At 45.9% G+C, this 23,889-nt stretch overlaps 1 protein-coding gene across 3 annotated transcripts in view; it reads left to right on the top strand.

Annotated features, from left to right (window-relative positions):
• The window catches only part of golga4 (golgin A4), a 65,700-nt gene that overhangs the window by 34,442 nt on the left and 7,369 nt on the right, over positions 1-23,889 (top strand). For 2 of the 3 annotated variants that reach the window (XM_046357369.1, XM_046357367.1), the window contains 7 exons: positions 166-321; positions 524-4,533; positions 4,766-4,941; positions 5,668-5,798; positions 7,303-7,392; positions 12,408-12,497; positions 13,473-13,548. In XM_046357369.1, coding sequence (XP_046213325.1) covers positions 166-321; positions 524-4,533; positions 4,766-4,941; positions 5,668-5,798; positions 7,303-7,392; positions 12,408-12,497; positions 13,473-13,548 — 4,729 coding nt within the window. The remainder of the gene's footprint in view (positions 1-165; positions 322-523; positions 4,534-4,765; positions 4,942-5,667; positions 5,799-7,302; positions 7,393-12,407; positions 12,498-13,472; positions 13,549-23,889) is intronic. The other variant, XM_046357368.1, reaches the window with a different exon arrangement.

Here is a 23,889-nt window from a genome sequence, read left to right as displayed (position 1 = left end):
TAGTTTTGAGCTGTTTGAGCTACATGTTTACGTATATTATGTGAATATTTCTCCGGCACTGTCTTGCTGTTTCTATTGCTGTTTTATTGTGAGAGTCCTGAGTAAGATATCCAATGTATTTGTTACATATGGCAGATTTCAACGTGAATTGTGTGTTTGGTTTAGGAGCGGTGTCAAGAGGAGCTGGCCCAGGCTGCCAAGGAGTTGGAGCAGCAGTCTGCCCTTGCCCTGGAAGATGCAGAGCTGCAGAAGGCTGCCATAGAGACCGAGGCAGAGACCAATGCTAAGGAAATACTTCTGGAGCTGGAGACCACCAGAACTGTAAGTCCTCGGGTAGTTAATACATGAAGACTAATGCATTATTGATATTTGGAATTAGAATCTTTTGCCGTTTAGCTACTCTATTCAAATATGCTGCACATTGTTGATTCTACAGCAAATAATATAGTCTAATGTATCTAGAAGCTTTACATTGTTGGTTGATTCTATGGCAAACATACAATAAATACACATCTCATTACAGAGAATTCTGGAACTGGAGAGCTCTCTGGAAAGGTACTCCCAACCTGGGTCAGTTCCGTCATCAGATGATCTCTCCACTCAGATGGAGGAGCTGAGGAGAAAACACGAGGAGGAGGTGACTGCACTAGAGGAGAAGCACCGTGAGGAGCTGGAGAAGCACAAGGTAGAGCTGCACCAGGAGGCCTTAGCCCAACACAACGCTGCCATGGAGGAGTTCAGGGCAAAGCACAGAACTGAAGTGGAGACCATCTTGAAGGAGAAAGAGGCCCAGTTGCAGTCCCATGTAGAGGACATGAACCAGAAGACAATGGAGAAGCTTGATGTAAAACAAACTGAGTTGGAAGCCCTTTCCTCTGAGCTCCAGGAGGTGTTGAGGAGCAAGCAGGTTCTCGAGGAGAGACTGGATGCAGTTGAAACCGCTGGTGGGTCATCCAGGCAGGAGCTGGAGCAGAGACTACAGGAGGTGTTGACCAAGCACAGTGTGGATATTGAGGAGATCAAACTGCAGCATGTGCAGTCCCTGGGAGGGATGGAAAAGACGCTAAAAGAAGAACTCAACAAGTTGATGCTGGTGCTGAAGGAGAAAGAGAAGGAGCTTGAGGCTCACCTTGTCTGTGAGAAAAGACTGAATGAAGAATCAGAGATGGTTCTTCAAGACCGGAATGCCAAGGTTAAAGAATTAGAGGAGCTTAGGAAGAGTTTAAAGCAGGCCCAATCCGAAAAGAAGGGCCTTGAGAAATCTAATGCCCAACTCCGTAAGATCAGAGATGAACTCTCACAGTGCAAGAGTCAGTTGATAGATTTAGAGCAAAAACTGGTGACAACTCGAAGTGACTGCCAACAGAAAGAGGAATCTCTTCAACAAAAGGTACAGGAGCTTGAAGAGCTAGAGAAGCAGTTGCAACAGGCTAAGAAGCAGCTCTCTGAACAGGATACATCTTACACTGATGAACTGAACACTAAGCAAGAGGAAGAAAAGCAACTAAAGAAACAGCTAGAGGACCAGAAGGCTGCTCGTGAGAAGGTAGAAAACATTAAGACCGACATGGAAGCCAAGTTGAAATCACAGGAAGCGAAGATGGAGAAATTTAAAACAAAGAACAAAGAGATGCAGGAGAAATTCAAGAAGAAGCTTCAGGAACTTGAGGAATCTTCAAAAAAGGAGCTGGCAAAGAAGGAGTCAGAGCTATTGCAGAAGGAACAGCAAGGTAAAGAGAAAGTCCTGGAGTCTCAGACAAGTTCAGAAGGCCTGAGCAGTGCAATGTCCCAGCTTGAGGCCAACCACAAGGAAGAACTAGAGAAGATGTGTGAAGTCCATAAGCAAGAGAAGGAAAATATTGAGCATCATTGGCAGGGAAAGCTGGGACAACAGGAAGAGGAAATACAGGAGAAACACACACAAATACTACAGGAGAAGGTACAGGAATTGGAGGAGGTCACCCAGCAGCTTGGAAAGGCCAAAGAAGAAAAAGAGCAAGTTGTGCAGGAAGTGAAGAACATGAAGGAGGAGTTGGTGATGAGACAGACCACTGTGCAGAAACTGCAAGCCGAGCTTAAGGAAGCGGCAGTCAAGATGGAGAGTTTATCTCAATCTGAGGCAATTTTCAAAGAGCAAGTAGAGGTGATAGAGAGGAATCTAAACACGGCTCTGAATGAGAGGAACTCCTTCCAGGATCAGGTGAGCAAGACTGAGGAGAAGGCAAGAGAGACGATCAAGGCTCTGTCTGAGAGGTTTGTAGACACCGAGACGCAGCTTCAAGCTCTTGAGGCTTCTAAGGGTGAAGAAGGGGAGGCCGTTCAGAGGAGGCTTGAACAGCATTCTCTTCAATTGGAAGTCAAGGAAAAAGAACTGCAGAAGCAGTTCACTGGGATTAGCAACGAACTGATGCGTTACTGCAGAGAAATTGAGGCCAGCATCGAAGGTGGTACGAAGGAACTCTCTGAGCGAGTCGAGAGCAGAGTGAGAGAGTTGAAAGAGAGGGTTCTGGGTAATCAGAAGAAGGTAGCACATCTTAAAAACGTTATCCTTACCAAGGTTGACAGGATACGCACTTTGGAGGAGCAACTCCATCAGAGGACAGAGGAGAATAACAACCTATGCAGTTCACTAGAGCAAATGACTGTTCAGCTAAATGTACACAAAGATGATATCAAAGCCTTAACTGCTGAGAGGGAGTCTCTGCAGAGGGATGCTGAGAATCACGCTCAAGCTCTCTCAGAAAAAGTAATTTGCATTGAACAGCTCAGTGAGGAAAACCGAACCATCTCAGAGAATGTCAAATCAAACGTTGTGCATATCAGCAACTTGGAGAGTATCATAAATGACTTGAAGACCCAGTTATCAGGTAGCCATATGAGGAAGGATGAAGCCATATCACTGCTTGATCAGCAGCACAAGGAGGAGAGACAAAGGCTTGTTTGCAAAATGGAGGAGATCATTGACAGACTAGAGAAAGAGAAGAAATCTGCAGTGGAGCAAGCCGACACCCTCAGGAACAACCTCACTGAGTTCAAGACGAAAGCAGAGTCCAAGTTCTCTCAGAACCACAATACTGTCAAATCTCTGCAGACCAGACTTGAGGATATGGAGAAACAGATCTCTGAGAAGAACGAGGCCTTACAGAGACTGACGGCCAGCATTGACAGTCAGTCCGTCAGCAAGTCGGAGATGGACCAAGCCTTGAGTGAAAAGGAGCAGAAAGTCAGTGCCCTTTCTTTGCAAGTGGAGAGCTGCAACAGCCGGCTTAGTGAGCTGGAGGAGCAGTTGGTCCTCAGGACGAAAGAGAGTGAGCAGCTAACTGCTGACCTGAAGCAGCAGCACATTATCAGGGAGTGTGAGAAGCGAGAGCTCACAGAGCATCTACAACAGACCCAGGAGCAGTTCAGAACCCAGAATGTAAATCTAGTCCAGGCTACAGATGAGAAACTGCAGTCCCTGGAGAGGGAGAACCAAACTTTGAAACAAGAGCTGGAGTGGCAAAGGGAAGCCGTTGAGAAGACGAAGGCTGAGATTCTCAAGAGCAAAGAGGAGAGTCTGAAGGCGGCTGAAGAGAGGTTGTCAAAAGACAATGCTGGGAAAGTGACCGAGCTGAAGAAGAAAGCTGAGCAGAAAATCAGCCAGATTCGGAAACAGTTGACCTCACAACTTGAGGAGAAGGGAAAAACAATCAAAGACCTTCAAACACAGTTGGAAGAGGCCAAGATCGATGAAGTGAGAAAGAAGCAGCAGGTGGAAACCCTGGAGGAGAAAGAAAATTCCCTTGAGGAAGCCATGGCCAAGATGACGGAAGAGCAGGAGAAACGCATTGAGCAAGTGCGTAGTGATGAAAGACTGGAAAAAGAGAGCTCTTTACAGAGTTTGAAGGACATTTACGAGGAAAAGCTATCATTACTTCAGAAAGACATTTCAAACCAGGAGGAAGCCCTAGCCAAGCTGAAGGAAGAACAAGAAAAACATATTGAGCAAGTACAGAACGTCGAGAGACTTGAGAAAGAGAGCTTATTGGAGAGTTTGAAGAACATGTACGAGGAAAAGCTATTGTCACTTCAGAGAGATATTTTGAACCAGGAAGAGACCAAAGCAAATGAGACCCTCTCAAGGCTTGAGGAGATTAAGATTAAGCTTAAGGAAGTGGAGGTGGAAAAAGGTAACTTTCTGGCTGAAATAAGCTGCCTGAAGGATGATCTGCTTGAGAAGACTGCACTGATCGAACAGCAAAAGACAGAATTGGCTAGCTTAGAAAAACAGGGTATGAATGCAGTGGAGGTCGTGGAGCATTGCACTGCAGAGCAAACCAAGAGTCTCACAGCAGGCAAAGAGACGGAGAACCACTCTCTGACGCAGGAATATGGGGATGCTGAATCTCTGTCGTCCCTGCAGAATAAGCTGGCAGAGGCAGTGCAAGAGAAGCAGAATCTACAGAAAGACTTGCGTTCCCTAAGGAGGGAGCACGAGCAGGATCTGGAGTATGTGAAGAAAGAGTTGGCCCAAGAGAATGAGAAGAAGCTCAAGTAAGTTTGACCTAATGGTTAGTGCAGTCAATCAAACAAACAAACACAATTATTTATAAAGCCCTTTTTACATCAGCAGTCACAAGTGTTTTAGAGTTAGTGATTTAAAGTAGTCAGTTGAGGTCAGAAAATAAATGCTTTCGTTGCCATTTCTATTCATCCTTTTTGGTACTTCCTATTTTTTCTTTCTCAATCCATACTGTATTTGACATTTTCTCTCCCCATTGAACAGGCTTGAGGTCGAGGATCTGGAGATGAAGCAGAACTCGTCCCTGAAGCAGCTGATGAGGGAGTTCAACACACAGATGGCTTTGAAAGAACAGGAGATGACTGCTGCACTGAAGGAGACCATTGGTGAGAGGGAATCAGAGTTTTCTGACAAGCCATTGCATGATAAGACACTGGCAGGTATTACCATTGAAACTTATAAATATTTAGAAAGTCGCAGCTTTCCTTTTCTACAGTTCAGTTAGTTAGCACCTCAAGTTTTTCGGAAGTGCGTCTTACTACTTATGTTACTAGACTGTCAATGCCCAAAACACCGAAATGAATATGCATATATGAAGTCATTATATGTTATAAATTAATTTGTTTTGTGTGACTAAAATGTATTTGTTTTGTGTGACTAAAATGGTTTACGGTGTTAGTTTATAGTCTAACCATACTCTCAAACTTCACCAATGCAAATTCTTCACTTTTTGATCATTTGTCATGGAATCCACATAAATTCATGTGTAATTGGTCCTTGTAGTATTCATTTGAAGTGTTTCCAATAGAGAAAATGAAATGAGTTTTAAATATGAGTGACTTTTTAGACAGAACAATAGGGGTGAAACGGAGTTGGGAGATGATTGAATTAGGAAACTGTCTCTGTCTGAAAGAATCACCATATGTTTTCACTGTGGTCCAGTCATTAACACTGCATTCCAAAACGGAAGTAAGTGACTGCTTTGTAATATGTGAACTTCAAGGTCTACTACGTGCTTTGTTTCTTGGCCCGTATTCAAAAGCTGTCTGAGTACTGAATCTGATCTAGGATCAGGTCTGTCCATTTAATCATATTCGGTGTAACCTAAAAGGCCAAACTGATCCTATATCAGCACTCTTCCTCCTCCTCTCTTCTCTTCCAATCAGGGAAGGCCCAGAGCGTGGAGGTGGAGCTTATGGACAACCATCGGGAAGAGACCAATCAGCTGCAGAAGGTGATCGCCCAGAAAGATGAGGACTTAAACAGAACAGTCCATCGATATGAGCAGGTCCTGCAGGTACAGAACTGTATGAATGAATAGCACATGAATGTGTCTCTCGCACTTGTAATAACCTCTACTGCTAAACTCTATCAATATGTAAATCATAGCAGTTCCAATGAAACTACAAATATATTACTACAGCTATTACTGTGTAACTACATGGGTAGAATGCCATTTTAACGTAAAGGGTTATATGAATTGACATTTATCATTACAGACTGACTGGTTTGCTTTTAGAAAGTAGTTTACAAGTAGGATTTACTGGTCCAACATTGGGTCTGTTTTCCTCAGAATAATTAGTCCACTTGTGTTTTGTTTCCACGCTGTGATTCGAATAGTATTGTGATACTGGTCACTAGTCCAGTGTAAGGGTTTTCTTCTGGGGAAAGAGAGGCGGACCAAAATGCAGCGTGGTGGTTATTCATGTTTCTAATAAAGATGACTATACATGAACAGACTATACAAAACAAGTGAAAACCTAAACAGTCCTATCTGGTGCAAACACAGAGACAATCACCCACATAACCCAACACAAAACAGGCGACCTAAATATGGTTCCCAATCAGAGACAATGACTAACACCTGCCTCTGATTGAGAACCATATCAGGCCAAACATAGAAATAGACAAACCAGACACACAACATAGAATGCCCACCTAGCTCACGTCCTGACCAACACTAAAACAAGGAAAACACATACGAACGATGGACAGAACGTGACATCCAGACACTCCTATCAGTTCCTGACATATTTTTCAACTTTGAGCTTTATTAGAAAAGGACATGTACTCCACCCATCATCAGGAAACTATTACTGACATGGAACCTCCTCCCTTCAATCAGTCCCCCAGAGAACTAAGCTAAATGACAGATACCTTCTGGCTGTAGTGTCTGCTGAATGATTTACATTAAAGACTACTAGACTGTGTGTGTGTGTGTGTGTGTGTGTGTGTGTGTGTGTGTGTGTGTGTGTGTGTGTGTGTGTGTGTGTGTGTGTGTGTGTGTGTGTGTGTGTGTGTGTGTGTGTGTGTGTGTGTGTGTGTGTGTGTGTGTGTGTGTGTGTGTGTGTGTGTGTGCGTACCTTCTGACAGTATGTTAAGTGATTTACATTTGAAACTAGACTAAATTACTATAGAGGGATAGTCTGCTCTGCTCAGTTAAGTAAACTACAATAAAAGCTGTCTTCTCTCATTCATCACTGTCTCCAGACAATGAAAGTAGGAAGGCCTTAAGTAGAGTAGCACTTGGTATTTGACTGACTGACAATACTGTGCAGTTGTGATATCAGACTATACAGAGATGAAACACACACTGAAGGCTTTTAGCTGAAATGTTTGTTTGCTGATCAAATAAATAAATGGAAAAAAAGTGCAGGCAAAAAACATAGAAAAATACGTAGAAATACACTAAAATAATAGGGGAAAGTTATTTGAAATTACTGTACTTTTTGAGTACAGAGCTACTGTATTTTCTAAGAAAGGAAATGACTGGGCCGTGGTTGTCCTGTTCTTCCCGGCAGAGTCGAGAGGTGGAGATGGGGGACAGAGTGTGGCAGGTACAGAAAGAGCTGGAGGACCTGCAGGCAAGGACCCACAGCGGCAGTGGAGAGGTACGGTATCTCAGTTCATACTGTACATGTTTATTGGGTGAAGCTAGGAGTAGGGGTTAAAACTTAAACAAATTGGCATCCTTGATGTTAAGGGGAGAAAATCCCTGAAAAATCACAAAATTAAAATCACAGTGCAGTTATTACAAAACTACCACTAACAAGTCCTGATCATCAACATAAAGGGGAAAATTAAACAAATACCTAACGCAACAATGCTGGAACATTGCTGGAACAAAATATATTTTTTAGCTACTTTATAATGAGGGAGAGTGAGCGGCTCGAAGCAGAGCAGCAGCTCACGTGAGAGCGACGCGGGGAGGGAGAGAGAGATGGCAACCAAGTCGACTCGCGCTGGTAGACTAACTTATTGCTAGTTATGTATCATCTCATCTGATTACATAGTACTGGCCTTGACTGCATCAAACCGAGAGTAGTTAAGCTAGCTAGCTAACGTTAGTTAGAATAGTTGAGACTACATCATTTGAACTGTGCACTCCCTCCCCTTTAGAATCCTACAGTAAATAACAACTCCATTCGGATTACTAAGTAATGTTGGCTTTTGGGGTTTTTGCATGTCCTTCTCATTTAACCTTTAGTTAGATATCGCCTAATAGCTTGCCACACAGAGGCTCTAGCTCTGACTATAGCCTAGTGCCGGTTTGATGACTTTTGATTGGATGACAACAACAAGCTACACGAGCCACTCTTGTGAAAAGCAAGAGCACCAGCAGCATAAATTTTATAATTTTCTCTCTGTAGGAAGCGCAATGTAGACCATCTGCATTGTGAATTCACATGGAATTGTATGCATTTTCTTCTTGTTTTGATGGAAAACCAATAACAAAATGTCAGTTGAAACATTAAGAAAAGGTTCCACTTGTCACATCCCTAGCGAGGAGCACAACTAGCAGCACAGGGTTAGCCACAGAGTAGTTTGGGAATTAACTGCCACCACCCACTGGTTGCTTGGCTCACTCCTGCCAGATTTCTCCCGTCAGCCCTGAGACTCAAAACGGCAACCATCCGGTTACTGGCCCTTCTCTCTTAACTTTGAGGCTACCGCCGCCCCATCGCTACAGGTTTACCGATTTATTCATACTGTATTTAATTTACCCCCGCACACAGGATGTCAAAAGAGGTTGCCATATCTGTGGTATTTTCCCACTGACAGTGTGTCTCAAATTTCACCATATTTCCTATTTAGTGCACTACTTTTGACTAGAGCCTTCTATGCCCTGATCAAAAGTAGTGCACTGTAAAGGGAATAGGTTGACATTTTGGGAAACCCATATAGCCCTGGAGGCTTCGCTTGGCTGGATGACATATAGAATGGGATTCTGTTGAAGCAATACATTAATACAGCTTCCTGCTCATCCCGCTCACAAAAGAGACTCAACCACACACACCTCTGCCCAAACTGTCATTTTTCTTCATCCTGCCTCTCCGTGGGCCTGTATTTAAAAAACACCTATGTGTCTGATGGAGGAAAGATTACCGGTTCAGTGTGGAAAGCCAAGAAAAGCATTGTCTCTCTCTCTCTCTCTCTCTCTCTCTCTCTCTCTGTCTCTCTCTCTCTCTCTCTGTCTCTGTCTGTCTCTCTACATTTAAGTCATTTAGCAGACGCTCTTATCCAGAGCGACTTACAAATTGGTGCATTCACCTTATGACATCCAGTGGGACAGTCACTTAACAATAGTGCATCTAAAACTTAGGGGGGGTGGGGTGAGAGGGATTACTTAACCTATCCTAGGTATTCCTTAAAGAGGTGGGGTTTCAGGTGTCTCCGGAAGGTGGTGATTGACTCCGCTGTCCTGGCGTCGTGAGGGAGTTTGTTCCACCATTGGGGGCCAGGGCAGCGAACAGTTTTGACTGGGCTGAGCGGGAGCTGTACTTCCTCAGTGGTAGGGAGGCGAGCAGGCCAGAGGTGGATGAACGCAGTGCCCTTGTTTGGGTGTAGGGCCTGATCAGAGCCTGGAGGTACTGAGGTGCCGTTCCCCTCACAGCTCCGTAGGCAAGCACCATGGTCTTGTAGCGGATGCGAGCTTCAACTGGAAGCCAGTGGAGAGAACGGAGGAGCGGGGTGACGTGAGAGAACTTGGGAAGGTTGAACACCAGACGGGCTGCGGCGTTCTGGATGAGTTGAAGGGGTTTAATGGCACAGGCAGGGAGCCCAGCCAACAGCGAGTTGCAGTAATCCAGACGGGAGATGACAAGTGCCTGGATTAGGACCTGCGCCGCTTCCTGTGTGAGGCAGGGTCGTACTCTGCGGATGTTGTAGAGCATGAACCTACAGGAACGGGCCACCGCCTTGATGTTAGTTGAGAACGACAGGGTGTTGTCCAGGATCACGCCAAGGTTCTTGGCGCTCTGGGAGGAGGACACAATGGAGTTGTCAACCGTGATGGCGAGATCATGGAACGGGCAGTCCTTCCCGGGAGGAAGAGCAGCTCCGTCTTGCCGAGGTTCAGCTTGAGGTGGTGATCCGTCATCCACACTGATATGTCTGCCAGACATGCAGAGATGCGATCGCCACCTGGTCATCAGAAGGGGAAAGGAGAAGATTAATTGTGTGTCGTCTGCATAGCAATGATAAGAGAGACCATGTGAGGTTATGACAGAGCCAAGTGACTTGGTGTATAGCGAGAATAGGAGAGGGCCAAGAACAGAGCCCTGGGGACACCAGTGGTGAGAGCGCGTGGTGAGGAGACAGATTCTCGCCACGCCACCTGGTAGGAGCGACCTGTCAGGTAGGACGCAATCCAAGCGTGGGCCGCGCCGGAGATGCCCAACTCGGAGAGGGTGGAGAGGAGGATCTGATGGTTCACAGTATCGAAGGCAGCCGATAGATCTAGAAGGATGAGAGCAGAGGAGAGAGAGTTAGCTTTAGCAGTGCGGAGCGCCTCCGTGATACAGAGGAGAGCAGTCTCAGTTGAATGACTAGTCTTGAAACCTGACTGATTTGGATCAAGAAGGTCATTCAGAGAGAGATAGCGGGAGAGCTGGCCAAGGACAGCACGTTCAAGAGTTTTGGAGAGAAAAGAAAGAAGGGATACTGGTCTGTAATTGTTGACATCGGAGGGATCGAGTGTAGGTTTTTTCAGAAGGGGTGCAACTCTCGCTCTCTTGAAGACGGAAGGGACGTAGCCAACGGTCAGGGATGAGTTGATGAGCGAGGTGAGGTAAGGAGAAGGTCTCCGGAAATGGTCTGGAGAAGAGAGGAGGGGATAGGGTCAAGCGGGCAGGTTGTTGGGCGGCCGGCCGTCACAAGACGCGAGATTTCATCTGGAGAGAGAGGGGAGAAAGAGGTCAGAGCACAGGGTAGGGCAGTGTGAGCAGAACCAGCAGTGTCGTTTGACTTAGCAAACGAGGATCGGATGTCGTCGACCTTCTTTTCAAAATGGTTGACGAAGTCATCTGCAGAGAGGGAGGAGGGGGAGGGGGCGGAGGATTCAGGAGAGAGGAGAAGGTGGCAAAGAGCTTCCTAGGGTTAGAGGCAGCAGCTTGGAATTTAGCGTGGTAGAAAGTGGCTTTAGCAGCAGAGACAGAGGAGGAAAATGTAGAGAGGAGGGAGTGAAAGGATGCCAGGTCCGCAGGGAGGCGAGTTTTCCTCCATTTCCGCTCGGCTGCCCGGAGCCCTGTTCTCTCTCTCTCTCTCTCTCTCTCTCTCTCTCTCTCTGTCTCTGTCTCTCTCTCTCTGTCTCTCTGTCTCTCTCTCTCTCTCTCTCTGTCTCTCTGTCTCTCTCTCTCATTATTATTTTTTATTTTTTCCAAAAGTTCAGTTTACGAGCTTAACAGTTAGTGTCAGCTATCTTCTGGTTTGTTGTGGAGTAAAAATGTGTTTGTCTGTGTGTGTTAACAACAGGAGCTCCACTTTAAAGACATTCAAGGCAATTGTCAAAGGGTGTGGCTTACATATTTTGCTGTAATCAGGCGATGGGTTCTATTAGTAAGGTGGCTGGTCTCCAGAGCTAACTGGATGATCTGAGGATTTCTTGTATCAGACTGGGTAGTGTTCTCTTTTGGAAAACAGGTTTAAAGAGGCAGTACACCCCCTATTTGTTCCTCCATCCAGACCTATGTTCAAATACTATTCAAAATACTGCCTGGAGAGCCAGAAGGGCAGAGGTTTTGTGAGTATTCTATTGGTTCCATTTCGCCAGGCAAGCTCAATCAAGCCCAGATAAAGTATGTGAATGTTAAATATTATTCAAACCCAGGTCTGGTACACACATTCCACCCTCCATCCCTGTTCCTAGTTAATCTTCTGTGTCAGAAATGGCACTCTATTCCCTATAAGTAGTGCTCTATATGTGTAGTACGGTGCTATTTGGGACGTAGTCATTCTCTGGACGGCAGATGTATGCTTTAAAAAGGACAAGGATCTAGAGAGAGTGGTAGAAAAGCAGGAGGAGAGGGTGAATTAATACTCATGTGTTGTTGTGTAGAGAGACCCTCAGACTAACACCCACGCTCAGTCACACATTCACATGCCAGAACACATTCACCACCTCACACACACACACACACACACTACACAAAGACAGTATCAGCTTGCACGCACGCACACCTACACACACACACAGGACACGCTCCCCCATACACACACAATGAAGTGCAGCTCTTTTTTCGTTCACCTCGCTGTTGCATATTTCCAAGCTGATGTAATATCTTTGTGGGGATTGTATGGGGTTACACTCAGGAAGGACTACCCTTATTCAGGGCCTCAACAGGCCACTCTACTCATGTAGATGTCAGGTCAGTCGCTCTGTCTCTATGCTTTACGCTGTGAAATAGAGCACTCACATGATGCTCCTATAAAAGTGACATTTTATTTTCTTTCTCCATCTTTCAGGTTAATCACATTGAGATTGGAATCTCTGTTCAGGAGAGCTCTGAAACCATGTTCAAACCATTTCCCATTTAGGAGGAACGTCCAAAACTAGACCTACATTTTCTTTGTCGCTATTGATTTGTTGCTCATGTCTGTTATTGATGATTGTGTTGTATTGGTTCAGATGGGTGTGGAGGAGCTGCAGGCCCAGCTAGCTGAGAAGACCACCCTGCTCAGTGAGGCCAGGCTGAAGGAGCAGCAGTTTGTCGACAGGGTGAGTGTCACCGGTGGTGCCAAGCATAACCGTACTCTTCTGGCTTGGATGTTTTTTTTGTTCTTTCTTTAAAAAAAATATATAATTTAGCAGACACTCTTATCCAGCTCTTATTAGGGTTCAGTGCCTTGCTCAAGTGCACATCGACAGATTTTTCACCTAGTCAGCTCGGGGATTCAAACCAGCAACCTTTTGGTTACTGGCCCAATACTCTTTACCGCTAGGCTACCTTTCCATTATGGTTCCAGCAACTATGATGATGTTATATGGCCAGCACAGTACAGCTTGGCTCGACTATGCTCAGCTTGGCTCAGTAGTGGGAAAAGGGCATCAGTTGACCTTGGTCTTTCAGTCTCTGTCTCTCTACGGTACAGTACATCCCTCATTCCACACCACTGTATTCCTCTCTTCCTTTCCAGGACTCTTTCACCCTCCGGCCATCCTATCTGACTGTTAGTCAATCTATTTGGATTAAGTTCATTACATGGAACATCTGTTTATTCTTGCTGTAACCTTATAAACAATTACCCTGCCCCTTCCCACTGTTTCACACACACACACACACACACACACACACACACACACACACACACACACACACACACACACACACACACACACACACACACACACACACACACACACACACACACACACACACACACACACACACTGTTTCTCTCACACATTGTGTGGACTGATCGTTCTCCAAATAAACTAACCCCTGGATGACCATAGCAGGCCAGTATATTGCTATTTATCTCCCACAAACTGTTCAGTACAAGTAATTTAAAGGAACACAACCACTTGAATAAAATGGTAACACTTTACTAAGCATGTAGGTATGACACTTCATAACTTGTTATAAGCATGTATAATGCTTTACACCTGCAGACTTTAATTAAAGTGTTCCCAAAAAAGGAATCCCTTTTTGTCGATTTTGTGCTTTTTTCTAATGTACTTTTCCCCTTCTAGATCCACTCACTGGAGGACAAAATGAGATGTGTCCACAAGAACTCAGTGTTGACTCATATGGGGAGCACGTTCAAAGGTAAACATCTATATTTAAGTAATAAGGCCCGAAGTGATGTGGTATATAGTCAATATACCACGACTAGGGGCTGTTCTTCGGCCCAACGCAAAGCAGAGTGCCTGGACACAACCCTTAGCTGTGGTATATTGGCCATATATCACAAGCCCCGATATGCCTTATTGCTGTTGTAAACTGGTTATCAACGTAATCAGAGCAGTAAAAATAAATGTTTTGTCATACCGGTCTGCTATACCATGGCTGTCAGCCAATCAGCATTCAGGGCTTGAAACACCCAGTTTATAATAACATTTATATAAAACATCTATACTACTTTACATATAAGCATCTATATAACAGAGGGATTCTTTCCTCTGGTCCAATGCCCCAGGGCAGTGATTGGGGACATTGCCCTGTGTAGGGTGCCGTCTTTCGGATGGGACGTTAAATCCTGACTCTGTGTTCACTAAAGAGCCCATAGCACTTTTCGTAAGAGTAGGCGCGTTAACCCTGGTGTACTAGCTAAATTCCCAAACGGGCCCTCGTACAATCATGGCCACCTAATCATCCCCAGATTCCAATTGGCTCATTCATACCTCTTCTCTAACCCCTGTAACCTACTGTAAATAAGAATGTGTTCTCAGTCAACTTACCAGGTAAAATAAAACAAATACACTACAAGACCAAAAGTATGTGAACATCTGCTCGTCGAACATCTCAATCCAAAATCATGGGCATTAATATGGAGTTGGTCCCCCCTTTGCTGCTTTAACAGCCTCCACTCTTCAGTGAAGGCTTTCCACTAGATGTTGGAACATTGCTGAGGGGACTTTCTTTCATTCAGCCATAAGAGCATTAGTGCGGTTGGGCACTGATGTTGGGGGATTGGGCCTGGCTCGCAATCGACGTTCCAATTCATCCCAAAGGTGTTCGATAGGATTGAGGTCAGGGCTCTGTTCAGGCCAGTCAAGTTCTTCCACACGGATCTCGACAAACCATTTCTGTATGGACCTTGCTTTGTGCACAGAGGTATTGTCATGCTGAAACAGCTAAGGGCCTACCACAAAGTTGGAGGCACAGAATCAACAAGAATGTTGGAAATAAGGAGCCTAGCCTGAACCATGAAAAACAGCCCCAGACCTTTTTAATCCTCCACCAAACTTTACAGTTGCCATTTTGGCTATGTATCTTATTTTTCACACCCATACAGCATACAGATAGATACAGCGCAGAGAATCTGTCACAGTGCGAGAGCTGCTACTGCAGCATCTCAAACGGCAACAGAAGGCAGGCTTCATCAGCATGTCACACACCACTTTGCAATGAGCTGGAGGCAGTAGGTTATGCATTTTGAAAACATACTTTGTTTGAAACCTGAATGTTTTAATACATATGAGGCATGTCTTACCTTGCTTCAAAGTAGCCTATTAGATCTCTTTTTCTCCATTTCTAATGGATTTCCCAGCTAATTGCATTATGGAATGAACATACCCACATATCCTACTGCCTTGTGCGCTTATAATGTGAAGAAATAGTAGTTTATCAACATTAAGCCAAACATTCTGATATGTTGCATCAGACTCATTGCTTTTTAACTGGGTTTTTTAATGTAGCCTAGGCCTTGTTGTTGTATGCATTTGGGGCTCTGTCTTCCCACAACTGTCCTAGAGTCTGTTTTGCAATAGGCTGTTTCTCGACAAGCTGACCAATATAATAGGTAAACTTTTCTACTATGGGGGCTGGTAGGTTGACATAGGCTAGTGCTGTTCGATACTCATCTTGGCTGAGGAAAGTAAATGTGGCAGTTATTCTAACATGTTTGATGTGCACATCAGAGTTTGGTAAGAAGGGTACGCACATCGTTGCATCCTCGACTTGTATGGTCTGTGCATATGAATTACCATAATCGAAATGTGATTTCTGTCATTCTGAGCACCGTGGGTGGACACCCTAATCAGGTTATGCACCCAGTGTATGTGCGTCCTACAGATTTCTCAAATGTCCGGTAAATTAAAATGTTGCCGGTGAAATGTCCAGCGCCACATTTTCCATATGGAAACCTTGGTATGAATTGATGTCATATGCCAATGGAAGGGCAGGAAATGCACCTGTCTTCCTTATTTAGGAGATAAATGTAAACATGTTCAAGCCAGTCTAAACTAAACGATGCCAGAGACTGGGCATGTTATTGATTGTAGTAATATGTGCTGCGTGTGAGCGATAGTTTGACTTGTAGGCCTAGGTCCACACATGTAATCCCAGCTGTGCTGCTGACTCTGTGGGAGAATAGTACCTCTAACATCACTGCTATTAATCTGTCAAGTCAATCTGCGAACACACACACACGGCACGCACCGTTGAACATGGATAACAAATATGTGACATGGGACGCAGGGGTTTTGAGAGAGGGTGTGGAGGAGAGGAGAGGGGAGGACAGGGTAGAGGAAGGCGGGACTGTCAAACTAAATTCTAGCCTCTTCATGGACCTTCCCTGCTGGCGTAATAAAGAGAATCGGCTGTCGGAAGGGAAAGTGGGATGAGGAGGTGGGGAACCAGGTGAAAATTAATCCCAGGACATAATGGCTTTTGCAGGCTGCAGTCTTGTTTCCCACGCAAAAAACCCTAACGCACAGCATCACAGCACACGGCCTGGCCTCCCTGGCCTCTCCCCGTGCCTCCTGGCCTGAAGTTTCACCACTCAATATCAAATGCTCTCTCCAACCCGAGACACCTGGGGTCCACTCTTTTTGGCCTCCGTGTTTGAACAACCCTCTTGGCCAGGTCACATCCTAACCTCTTCCCTTTATGCTTACCCCATTGCTTCTCTATTCTAGCTGCAGAGAAGCCTGCTGGTCCAGTGACTCACTCACACCACTGTTGACGGTCTTGGCATATATTAACACCATATAAATATGGCTTCTGCTGTCTTGACCACTGTGAAACCTTGATAACACAGCTGAGCTGTACTCAGCCATAGTTGTTGGTAATGTGCTAAAAAGGAACAATGTGAAAACAATTTCCAAGCAATTATAGTTAGTTTAGAAACCACCTTAGAATAATGACTCCTGGTCAAGAGGTTAATGAGGAGTGGTTCCAGGTAGAGGGACTCGCTGCTATGTTGTGTAGGGTGGGTCCTCAGCCCCCTGTTTTAGTGTTACTCTTCTGTGGGTTCAGCTGGGGTACCCTGCCCAGTGCCTGGAGGTCAGGAGGTCAGAGGGCGCAAAGGATTTATTAGCCAGACCGTTTCTCCACGCCTGATGATCAAAGGCTAGTTTGCGCTACCTCTTCTATTCATCACGCCTTTCTTTTCCTACCTTTCCCTTTCCTAACCCTTTACCTTTCAACCTCAAGGCCATCTCTATCATGTTCAGATGCTGGCCCCAACATCTCTATGGAACATATTGTCCTTATAGAGGAAATTCTTTGCACAGCTCCAAGTTGTTACACACAATGATTCACCCCCTAGGCATTTTTCTTATTTTGTTGTATTACAACCTGTTTTTATTTGGATTTCATGTAATGGACATACACAAAATAATCCAAATTTGTGAAGTGAAATGAAAAAAATAACTTCATAAATTGAAAAGTGGTGCATGCATATGTATTCACCCCTTTGCTATGAAGCCTCTAAATAAGATCTGGTGCAACCAATTACCTTCAGATGTCACATAATTAGTTCAATAAAGTCCACCTGTGTGCAATTTGCAACATGATCTCAGTGTATATATAAACCTGTTCTGAAAGGCCCCAGAATCTGCAACACCACTAAGCAAGGGGCACCAACAAGCAAGCGGCACCATGAAGACCAAGGAGCCCTCCAAACAGGTCAGGGACAAAGTTGTGGAGAAGTACAGATTATGGTTGGGTTATAAAAAAAATATTTGAAACTTTGAACATTCCACGGAGCACCATGTATTAAAAAATGGAAATAATATGGCACCACAACAAACATGGCAAAAGAGGGCTGCTGACCAAAATTCACAGACCAAGCAAGGAGGGCATTAATCAGAGGCAACAAAGAGACCAAAGATAACCATGAAGGAGCTGCAAAGCTCCACAGCGGAGATTGGAAGATCTGTCCATAGGACCACTTTAAGCCATACACTCCACAGAGCAGGGCTTTATGGAGGAGTGGACAGAAAAAAAGCCATTGCTTAAAGAAAAAAATTAGCAAACATGTTTGGTGTTTGCCAAAAGGCATGTGTGAGACTCCCCGAACATAGGGAAGAAGATACTCTGGTCAGATGAGACTAAAATTGAGATTTTTGGCCATCAAAGCAACTGCTATGTCTAGTGAAAACCCAACACCTCTCATCACCCCAAGAATATCATCCCCAAGCATGGTGGTGGCAGCATCATGCTATGGGGCTGTTTTTCATCGGCAGGGAAATTGGTCAGAATTGAAGGAATGATAGATGGCGCTAAATACAGGGATATTCTTGAGGGAAACCTGTTTCAGTCGTCCAGAGATTTGAGACTGGGATGGAGGTTCACATTCCAGCAGGACAATGACCCTAAGCATATTGCTAAAGCAACACTCAAGTTATTTAAGGGGAAACATTTAAATGTCTTGGAATGGCCTAGTCAAATCCCAGACCTCAATCCAACTGAGAATCTGTGGTATGACATAAAATTCGCGAATTTTGCCCAGTTGTGGTACGCTAAGCTCAAGTCCTTTTACGAGGGCCTCCCGTCTTTTGCATGAGTAAAAATAGGAACACACCCACCCCAGCAGCTTGAGGATTTATCAGCCTATTTGAATTTGAAGTTGGAGCACATCGACTGGTATTTCCATCAATGAAAAAAAAGCACTATTTTGCAATTTGGCCAGCAACAATTTTTATCTGCTTTTCATTTTTTTTATCAACCAAAAGCTGGCATTTACCGCTAACGGAAACCCTGAACTGGACTGTTTGTAATGTTCTTTCGGTGTACTAGTGCTCATCTAGGCCATGTGCCATGCTTTCCAGTTTTGGTCGTTTTTGTATTTGGCACTTGGTTTGAACCCACGCCTGTGCACTGCTGTAAGGGTTTCCATGTTCTGTAACTAATTGAAACATTATTCACTCCCTTTTTGTTTAGGCATGCCTAAATCAGTTCAGGAGTAAAATTTGGCTTAACAAATCACATACATTACATGGACACACTCTGTTTGAAATAATAGTGGTTGACATGATTTTGAATGATCAACCCTTCCTCTGTCCCACCATACACACAACATCTGTCCCTCAGTGAAGTATTGAATTTCAAGCACAGATACAACGAAAAAGACCAGGGAACTTTTCAAAAGCCTCAAGGAAGTGCGGTGATTGGTAGATGGGTAACAATTCAGACAATTAACAACATTGTAGTGACTCCACAATAATGATCAAAATGACAGAGTGAAAATAATACAAATATACAGAATACAAATATTCCAAAACATGCATCCTGTATGCAACAAGGCACTAAAGTAGAACTGCAACAAACAAGAAAACACGTCAAAGGAAAGCACTTTTTGGCCTAAATGCAAAGCCTTGCAAAAGTTGGGGCAAATCCAACACAACACATTACTGAGTAACTGCCTCTTTATTTTCAAGCATGGTGGTGGCTGCATCATTGTATGGGAATGCTTGACATCGGCAAAGACTGGGGAGTTTGTCAGGATACAAAGAAATGGAATTGAGCTAAGCACAGGCAAAATCCTAGATGAAAACCTGCTTTACACCAGACACTGGGAGAGGAATTCACCTTTCAGCAGGACAATAATCTACAACAAATCTAAGGCCAAATCTAGCTACACTGGAGTTGCTTACTAAGAAGACTGTGAATGTTCCTGAGTGGCCAAGTTAACATTGTTGGCTTGAAAAGGCCTGTCTAGCCATGATCCCCAACACCTTGACTGAGCTTGAAGAATTAATGTGGATGCTAGCTGAAAGATTAGTGGAATCTGTGTGGGTTGCTGGACAGGTAGGATGACTGACAGTGAAGGTGAACAGGTGGTCACGTGTCAGGTGACAGAGGAATGTATGAGACTGAGGCAGGAATTCCTTTAACCATAAAGTGGTATATTTACTGGTAGTCTGTGCTGCATCACAAAGGAAACAAATAACATGTATACAATCAAATTCATAATCAAAGTTCAAATCATAGCAGTCATTATTAACAATTCACATTACACAATGTTTGAAGCGTGCGCTCCAAGCCGCGCTCCGCGGTGATAACTATAAACAATAACTGAATGGCCCACTCTCCCGATCACCACAGATCATTCAGATGAAAGGTAAGAGTCGGTGGACTTACGTGGATTCATGGACGCACAGAACTTCTGGATCAGATGGATTTAGGGAAGAGAAAGCAGCGAGATCAGGCGATGGCAATTTCCTCCTTTTATAGAGTTGAGATCTGTAGGACATTTCCACCTGACCTAATTAAAGCGCCCCTGGCCCAGCTGAGTAAATGGCAATTAATTAAAGGAGTATTCCACCAACTCCATGGGCCTTTTCTACAGCCACCCCGGAAATTTGTTAATTTCCACATTCCTCAAAAAGGCTCATTGCTCCCCATCCTCTGTGATCAGATGGGAGAGGAATCAGTCGGGCAACTGGCCGGATATATGTCCGGTTCTTCACCTGGATTTCCACTGATCTAACATGACCATCGGTCCCAGGCATGGTCTTAGTTATACGGCCCACCGGCCAGGAGGCTCGAGGCAGCTGAGGGTCCACCATCATTACTACTTGGCCAGTTTCCAGGCTGGCCATTTCTCTCCGCCATTTCCCTCTGTGCTGTAGACTTGGTAGGTAATCCCGAATGAATCGGGCCCAAAATGGTCAGCTAAGATTTGGCTGTGTCGCCACCGGCGTCTGCCTACGAGGTTGGTATCAGCATACATGGCTTGAGGAAGTGGCGCATCTCGGCGTCCCATCAAAAGCATATTCGGTGTAACCGGATCGGGGTCAGCGATGTCTGCAGAGAGATATCCCAAGGGTTTGGATTTCAGAATCCCTTCCACCTCTATCAGGACAGTCCTCAAGACCGTTTCAGTGACAGTTTGGTCCCCTAGTACGACTCGTAAGGCCGTCTTTACAGATTTGATCTCTCGCTCCCATGTTCCTCCAAAATGAGGAGCGCCTGGAGGGTTAAATTTGAATGAGATTTGTTGGTCCATCAGCTGATCCTTGAGGCTGGGTTCCATGGCTTGGAAGGCTTCCTCCAACCTGGCTTCTCCTGCCTTGAAGTTCGTACCTCTGTCAGCCAGGATCTCGTAGGGTTTCCCCGTCGGGAGATAAACCGCCGTAGGGCCATGAGGAAGGCTTCCGTATCCAAACTCTCCAGTAGGTCCAGGTGGACACATCTGGTTGTCAAACACTTGAATAGAATGCCCCAGCGCTTTTCCACACGACGACCTAACTTGATCATCAAGGGGCCGAAGCAATCTACTCCTGTTGACCAGAAGGGTGGTTTAAGGAGGCGCAAGCGAGCAGGGGGTAAATCTGCCATTTTGGGCACCGTAGCTCCGGCCCGCCATCTCTGACATTCTACGCAGGCGTATTGGTGCTTACGAATGGCTCCTCGTCCTCCAATTATCCAGTACTTCCGCCTCATCTCCCCATAGACCCTCTCTGGCCCTGGGTGGAGAAGCCGCTCACCATAACTCTTGATGAGGAGCCTGGTAAGAGGGTGTCTGGAGTCGAGGATAATTGGGTGGATAGCATCTGGGTCCAAAACCTCCGCTTGGCGCAGCCTCCCTCCAACTCTGATCACTCCAAGGATTGGATCATATTCTGGGGCAAGAGAGAGAAGATGGCTGCCCTTAGCCACTTCCCTACCGGCTTTCAGAGCTTTTAACTCCTCAGGGAAGCTAACTGCTTGTGCTTGCTGGAGGAGTAGTGTCTCTGCCGCGAGGGAGGTAGGTATAGAAGCCACCCCATCTGAGGTCTGGTTTGTGGCTGTGATCAGATCCGGCAGTGTTTGGGATTGTGTTAGGTCAGGGAGAGCCGTTGTTGGTTCCGTAGAAATGCTGTAGCATTGGGCAGACTTCCTTAACTCATGAGCTTCAGTCGGTCGCGGAGGGGCCGCACGCCTGGGGGCTGTCGGCCACTGTTCTCTGGTTGGGACAAGAATGGTGGTCCCAAGCTCCAGCGATGGGGTTTAGCCAATTCCTTAAGGGTTTTACCTCTAGTAATGTCATCAGCAGGATTGTTTATGCTATCAACATACCTCCAGTCCTGGACTTCTGTTAGGTCTTGGATTTCCGCAATGCGAGTCCCGACAAACACCTTATACCTGCAGGACTCCGACTTGAGCCATGTCAATACAGTGGTCGAATCACTCCAGTAGATGATCCTTTGGATTGGCAAGGTGAGCTCGGCTCGCAAGGTAGAGGCCAACTGGGCTCCGGAAAGGGCAGCACTGAGTTCCAGCCTAGGCATTGACAACTGCTTCTTGGGTGCGACCCTGGACCTGGCCATGACAAAGGAGACATGGGTGTGGCCTGCCTTATCCTCCACTCTAAGATAGGAAACCGCCCCATAAGCTCGCTCCGAAGCGTCACAGAACACATGCAGTTCCAGGCATGATCCCAGTTGGTCAACACAGGATGGTACATAACATCTTGGCATTTGGACATCAGAGAGCTCCGTTAACTCAGTTTCCCAACAGATCCATCGTTCCACTAGGTCAGCTGGGTGGATTGGTTCATCCCAGTCCCTCTTGGTCTGCCACAGGTCCTGGACTAAGACTTTGGCCCGTGTTGTGTATGGCAGGATATACCCAAGGGGATCGTATTGACTGGCCAGGGTCCGATAGATGGTGCGCAGAGTGGGGGTTTCGGTACTCGGGGATGAGCGGTGCTTATACCCCAGGGTATCCGGTAGGCAGCTCCACCTCAGTCCTAGAGTGGGCTCTTCTGGGCTAGCACCAGACTGCGTTAGCCATAGTTCACTGCTACTGGACCTAGCTTGTGGCGGAGGTGCTGGATAACCTCCGCTCTGTTACTAGCCCACTGTCGGACCTCAAATCCCCTTTGGACAGGAGATTCCGCACTTTATCAAGGAGTGATTTCGCTTCAGCCGTGGATGGGATGCTTTGTAAGCAGTTATCCACATAGAAGGCATTTTCCACTGAATCCAATACTTCTGGGTCACTCTCTGGATGCTCCCGTGCGTGTCTCTGCAGAGCGTATATGGCACAGCAAGGACTGCAGGTGGTGCCGAATGGGAGTACCTGCCATTCATAGATTGTGGGCTCTGCATCTCGTTCCATATTTCGCCATATGAACCGGAGCAGTGTGGTGTCGGAAGGCAGTAAACGAATCTGATGAAACATGGCTTTGATGTCTCCACTGATGGCTGTAGAGTGCTGCCGGAACCGGAGAAGGACACCGAGCAAGGAAGGACCTAAGGTTGGTCCGGGAGTAGACAGTCATTCAGGCTTTGACCAGCTGCTTGGAATGAACAGTTGAAGACAAGTCTATACTTCCCACCATGTTGCTGGATAACATGGTGAGGGAGATACCAGGATTCACCGAGTGCGTTTCCCTCTTCATGAGCTGTCACTTCAGTGACGTAGCCTGCCTTCACAAGGTTATGAATCTCTCGGTTATGAACTTCTGCAAGCTCAGGATTCTTCACCAGGCGTCGCTCTGTTCCACGCAGTAGTGGGAGTACAGCCCGTGTCATGGTTGCCAGAGGAGGATGGTTGGGCACCCGTAGCAGTGGGGTTGCATACCTGCGAACGCCATCCATTTCAGTGGTGGTGGTGCTCTTCTCCAGGAGGTCTAATGCATAGGAGTCATTTTTCGAGCGAGTGACCTCCTGTAGCTTCCGGTTGGAGAAGGTGTCCATCTTCCATAGCATCTCAACATTCCGAAGGAGGTCAGTGGCTGCATCTGGATTGCTTCTGGTGAAGAGGACTTGCTGTGACTGTACAGCTTGGGTGGAGAGAAGTAGATGGGATGGACCTTGCACAGCCCAACCCAAGGATGTATGGACAGCAATGGGTCCTCCTTCTGGTCCAGCTCGTATAGGCTCAGTCGGGGTGACGAGATGTGGGTGATCTGACCCAATCAGGATAAGTGGTGCTACTCTGGCCAGGTTAGGAAGAGGCAATCCTCGTAGATGAGGATATTGTTTCTGTAGAACACTTACCGGGCAGGAGTGCTCTGCGAGATTCAAGCCATCTGCCGTGAAGGCATTGGTGATGTTATAGGCCACGCCCCTGTTTCCTGAAGGTGAAATGCTGAAGGTTACAGCAGAGCCTTTCATTTGGATAACATCGTGTCGCACCGTTCTGAGATTAAGGGTCTCGGGGGTCCCTTCCAGGTTAAGCTGACGGGTGGCCGCTGTGAGAATGATTGTTCTTTCTGACCCATCATCTAGA

The sequence above is a fragment of the Oncorhynchus gorbuscha genome, linkage group LG07 (assembly GCF_021184085.1).
Source record: "Oncorhynchus gorbuscha isolate QuinsamMale2020 ecotype Even-year linkage group LG07, OgorEven_v1.0, whole genome shotgun sequence".
Taxonomy (NCBI): domain Eukaryota; kingdom Metazoa; phylum Chordata; class Actinopteri; order Salmoniformes; family Salmonidae; genus Oncorhynchus; species Oncorhynchus gorbuscha.
Note: the sequence above shows the minus strand (reverse complement) of the source record. Positions and strands in the feature narration are given on the sequence as shown.